We start from the raw sequence: 5,000 nt of genomic DNA, 5'->3' as shown, positions 1-5,000 counted from the left end.
AAATCAAGAAAGAGCTCTCAATCTGTCAATCCTTATTTCATCTGAACCTGGTGAGTTTCCCCGTGTTGAGTCAAATTAAGCCGCAGGCTCCACGCCTGGTGGTGACCTTCCGTCAATTTCTTTAAGTTTCAGCCTTGCGACCATAATCCCCCCAGAACCCAAAAACTTTGATTTCTCGTAAGGTGCCGAGCGAGTCAGAAAAAGAACATCGCCCGATCCCTAGTCGGCATAGTTTACGGTTAAGACTACGACGGTATCTGATCGTCTTCGATCCCCTAACTTTCGTTCACTGATTAATGAAAACATCCTTGGCAAATGCTTTCGCAGTAGTTAGTCTTCAGTAAATCCAAGAATTTCACCTCTGACAACTGAATACTGATGCCCCCGACTGTTCCTGTTAATCATTGCGGCGTCTCTAGAAACCAACAAAATAGAAACGCACGCCCTATTTTATTATTCCATGCTAACGTATTCGAGCAAAGGCCTGCTTTGAACACTCTAATTTTTTCAAAGTAAAAGTCCTGATTCCCCAACACGCCCAGTAAAGGGCATGAGGTTCTTCAGAAGGAAGGCCCGGCCGGACGAGTGCACGCGGTGAGGCGGACCCGCCAGCCAGACCCAAGTTTCAACTACGAGCTTTTTAACTGCAACAACTTTAATATACGCTATTGGAGCTGGAATTACCGCGGCTGCTGGCACCAGACTTGCCCTCCAATTGTTCCTCGTTAAGAGGTTTAAATTGTACTCATTCCAATTACAAGACCCAAAAGAGCCCTGTATCAGTATTTATTGTCACTACCTCCCCGAATCGGGATTGGGTAATTTGCGCGCCTGCTGCCTTCCTTGGATGTGGTAGCCGTTTCTCAGGCTCCCTCTCCGGAATCGAACCCTAATTCCCCGTTACCCGTTGAAACCATGGTAAGCCAATACCTTACCATCGAAAGTTGATAGGGCAGAAATTTGAATGAACCGTCGCCAGCGCAAGGCTATGCGATCCGTAAAGTTATTATGAATCACCAAGGAGCCCCGAAGGGCATTGGTTTTTTATCTAATAAACACATCCCTTCCGAAGTCGGGATTTTCAGCATGTATTAGCTCTAGAATTACCACGGTTATCCAAGTAGTAAGGTATTATCAAATAAACGATAACTGATTTAATGAGCCATTCGCAGTTTCACGGTATAATTGCTTATACTTAGACATGCATGGCTTAATCTTTGAGACAAGCATATGACTACTGGCAGAATCAACCAGGTAACTATCGTTCACCAGCATGCCAAGGCACGCCGGCTAAGCCCCCAAAGGAGCGGATGGTACCAGGAAGGGGGTCGCCAAAGCGTCCCCAATCACCCGCCTCGAACGCGCACACGGCGCATTTCGCTGCGGGCAACTTATTCAATTGCCCCCACTGAGTTCCCCAAGACGTGGTCCGCAACAGAGCCGGACAGGCGTCGCCGCCCGTGACCAGCCCGCTACATGTACGCCTCAAGAGGAGGAAGCCTTCGCCGACTCACGCAGCACAAGGCGCGGATTAGTCGGCGGGGCAGCCCCCAAAGGTCTAGGAGATTTTTGGCATAGCCAGCAATCCACAAACCTGAAATGGCGCCCGCTCATGGAATTGAGCAGGACTTCAGGTGTCGGGCGCAAGTAGACGGCGCAATGCCTGCGGCACCGTCAGCCTACAAGCACCCAACAGTAGCCGAGTCCTGGGCAACGCGCTGACTAGAGTTAACTTTGCCAACCGCTACCTGGGAAACAAGGCGAGCGAGTATGAAACCAAAAAGTTGCAGCAGCCGCCAATCTGCGCTGCGAACAGCACCAGACGAGCGGCTGCCCGTAAAAATAACCAAGCAGCAGAGTCTTTACCCTTTTACAGGCAAGAGTAGCCACCAGGCTTTCTACCAACCCAGTTGCCCACCTAGAGTATGACTACTTTAGGTGTGCTCCTTGTAGTATGTAGGAACGCATGTCGCTCGGCGGTTATGGGTTTGCAGATCCCCGGCCGGAAACGACGTCGGAGGTCGGCATTTTTGTATGCAAAATCGCGTAGACATGCGCAGCCCCATACAAACCAAATGCCAGATTCAACGAGATAGCTCGTTTTCGCACCCACCGCCACCATTATGCGCCCAAACACGCCGTGTTTAGGCGCAAAAGGATTGTGATGCTTATGCAATTCTTCTGAGCCCACTTGAGAGGCGGTACAGCAGGCGACGTTGTTGGCGTAAAAAGTACGCTGCGCATGCAGGCGACTAACGACAAGGCTGGGATTGCGCCACGGACCAAAGCAACGGGTTTTCTGCGTTAGTTCCCGCCATCCCCGCTGCGGGACAAATGGAATGGGAACGTGATGGCTCTCTCTCCGTATAGACTGCTTTTGCAGACTACATGGCTGGTTGGGATAGGCGCCAGCTGGACCAAACATTGGGTGGGCATCACATGATGCGGCCGCACCTGCAGCTACCGGTCTGTATAAAACCCAGGGTTTTGCTCTTTATTCCCTCGCCCATCTACCAACAATATTTACCCATCATCACAGCTACACAATCGTACCCTTGTACACTCCAAAATGGCCTGGAATCCGCACAGCAGAAATAATACCGGTCGCCCAGAAGTAGTTCCGCAGGATCGCCTGATTGGGAGTGCAAGGAGATATGAGTTGAAGGTCGAACAGCAACCTATTCGAGCGCGCATGTGTGGATTCGGCGATAAAGACCGCAGGCCTATAACGCCGCCGCCATGTATCCGCCTCATCGTCTATGACCGGATTACGGGGCGAGAGCTGGACTTCAACGACATCGACAGCACCTACTTTGTCCTCATGGTGGACCTCTGGAACCAGGAAGGTACCGCCGCTGTCAACCTAGTGCGGCATTCCAGCGCAGCTCCCACAGTCAGCATCAGCAGTAGCACAACGACCTCGTATCCGCCGCCGCCAGACCGGCAGTACGTAACAACAGCCATTCCGCAGTACGATCCACCGTACAGAATGACGACGCACATGCCGTCATATTCGCATGGCCCCGTAATGGGGTACCCGTACCCGCAGCCTGGACCGCCGGCTAGCTATCCGGCGTACGCCCAAACTTACGGCCAACCACCCCAGGCACCCATAATGCCCCCCGCACCCATGAGTTCAAACCACACGCGCAATCTTATCGGCATGAATGCCGTCAACGCTTGTCGTCTCAACGACCTCGACGGCAAAGCCGGCTTCTGGTTCGTGCTGCAGGATCTGAGCGTCCGGACAGAGGGCACCTTTCGACTCAAGCTCAGCCTCTTCGACATTGGCAGCGGCACAAACACGGTGGTGCCCGAGAGTCAGGGCCCCACACACGGTAAAGGTCCTTGCCTTGCACACAGCTTCTCAGAGCAGTTTACAGTCTACTCTGCCAAGAAGTTCCCAGGTGTAATTGAGAGCACACCGCTCAGTAAGTGCTTTGCACAGCAGGGTATCAAGATACCGATACGGAAGGATGCACCAAAAGAAATAGTCAACGCAAACGAATATGAGGCGGATGATTAGAAATTAGACTACTTTTGGGTTTCATCCTTTTCTTCCGGAATCGAGCATAAATAAAGTCACAGATGGTGTCTCCTCTCGTATCCTGCTGCCCGCAACCCACTGCCCTCCCTCTGCCCACGCCCTCACCTGCGCCAAAAGAGACTGCAAACCGGCTACTATTTCAAATTAGTAGACTTGTTAATAATTCATTAATCAACATGATTGATTCCTGTATAGGTTGAAAAAGACTTACTTTATTAGGCAGCCTTTAACCTAGATGGGAATTAATAATGCTAATCCAATTAATTGTTGACAAGTCTGCAGATTAGGATCCCAAGTAGCCGGCCGCCGTCTATTAGGCCCAGGTACCCCCGCTAGAGTCTAGACACAACGTTGGGCCCAGCTTCTACTCTCCACGACCCCATGGGCCGTTCCAACTGCAGTAAAGCAGTTGATACGATGCCCTCTGACCCCCAGAAGTTGCCTAGTAAATGGGCCGCCTCCAATTTGTGCCAAAGGCGCGAGCAAGAGCGCAGTGCCAACGGCACCCGCCCTCTACAGGCGCCCCAGCGGTTGCCGAAGCCAGGGCAGCAAGTCCACAAGGGGTGAGCTTGCCAATTGCTGCCCGTCAAACAGCGTGTACAAGTATGAAACCGAGTAATGGTCGCCCCGGCATGGCGCTGTAAACAGCCCCAAAACCGCAGCTCCCCAAGCCCATGGCCAGCCAAGCAGCGGGAAACGGTGCCGCATCTAACAAGCAGCCTACACCCGTTGCCGCCGACCATGGGCGAAAATGGTGCAACCCTCGCCGCCTTGGAGCAGCCAGCAGTTGCGTTGCCCTTGTCGGAGCACAATTCAAAGGCCCTCAGTCCAGAACGAGTGGGATTTATACAGCATACGCTGCACTCAGTCCCCCGAATGGCTTTCAAAAAGCCAACCCCACGCCCAAAGCTACAACGACCTCCCACCTGTACGATTGCCCTCTGGCAGGCAATCGTTGCGGCGGGCGCCCCTGTCGCCCAAGCGCCGAATACAAGTCTGAGCACTCGTACCCAGCGACCAGTGTCAATGGCCCTCCTTAAACTGCCGTGGGTTTGCAAACCGCCGGCCGGCAACGAACTTTTCAGATCGCCGAGGTCTGTATAAATACAAAAGCGAGCAGACATGCGCAGCGCCCTACAAGCCTAAACGCCGAAGAAAACAACAGCAGCTGTAGTGCGCCCACAACGACTACCCCGAGCCGGCCTGCGCACCGCCCTACAAGCCTAAACGCCGAAGAAAACAACGGCAGCTGTAGTGCGCCCGCAACGACAACCGACTCTCCGGCCCACGGATCCTTTGCCACTGTACTCCAATTGCCCACATCAAGGACCAACGGGCGGGCTTTACCAGCAAAAGTTGCCGTCTCAATGCCCAAAGTGCGTGTAGCACACGCCCCGACATAGGCTATATAGCCTACTAAGCGCGCTATATTTTAATTTTACAAGCAATAGTA

At 52.8% G+C, this 5,000-nt stretch overlaps 2 protein-coding genes across 2 annotated transcripts; both read left to right on the top strand.

Annotated features, from left to right (window-relative positions):
• Positions 1–2,569: 2,569 nt before the first annotated feature.
• On the top strand, positions 2,570–3,526 carry PtrM4_031220 (Velvet multi-domain protein; the record flags this gene model as incomplete). The annotated part of the gene is made up of 1 exon (XM_066103946.1): positions 2,570–3,526. The coding sequence occupies one exon, from the start codon at positions 2,570–2,572 to the stop codon at positions 3,524–3,526; it is 957 nt and encodes a 318-aa protein (XP_065966148.1).
• A 438-nt stretch (positions 3,527–3,964) lies between these two features.
• PtrM4_031210 (uncharacterized protein) lies at positions 3,965–4,651 on the top strand (the record flags this gene model as incomplete). The annotated part of the gene is made up of 2 exons (XM_066103945.1): positions 3,965–4,110; positions 4,267–4,651. 2 exons carry the CDS (start codon positions 3,965–3,967, stop codon positions 4,649–4,651), a joined length of 531 nt encoding a protein of 176 aa, XP_065966147.1.
• Positions 4,652–5,000: the final 349 nt, after the last annotated feature.

Source organism: Pyrenophora tritici-repentis, chromosome 1 (genome assembly GCF_003171515.1).
Source record: "Pyrenophora tritici-repentis strain M4 chromosome 1, whole genome shotgun sequence".
NCBI lineage: Eukaryota > Fungi > Ascomycota > Dothideomycetes > Pleosporales > Pleosporaceae > Pyrenophora > Pyrenophora tritici-repentis.
The sequence above is the reverse complement of the archived record's forward strand: the minus strand, read 5'-3'. Positions and strand labels throughout refer to the sequence as shown.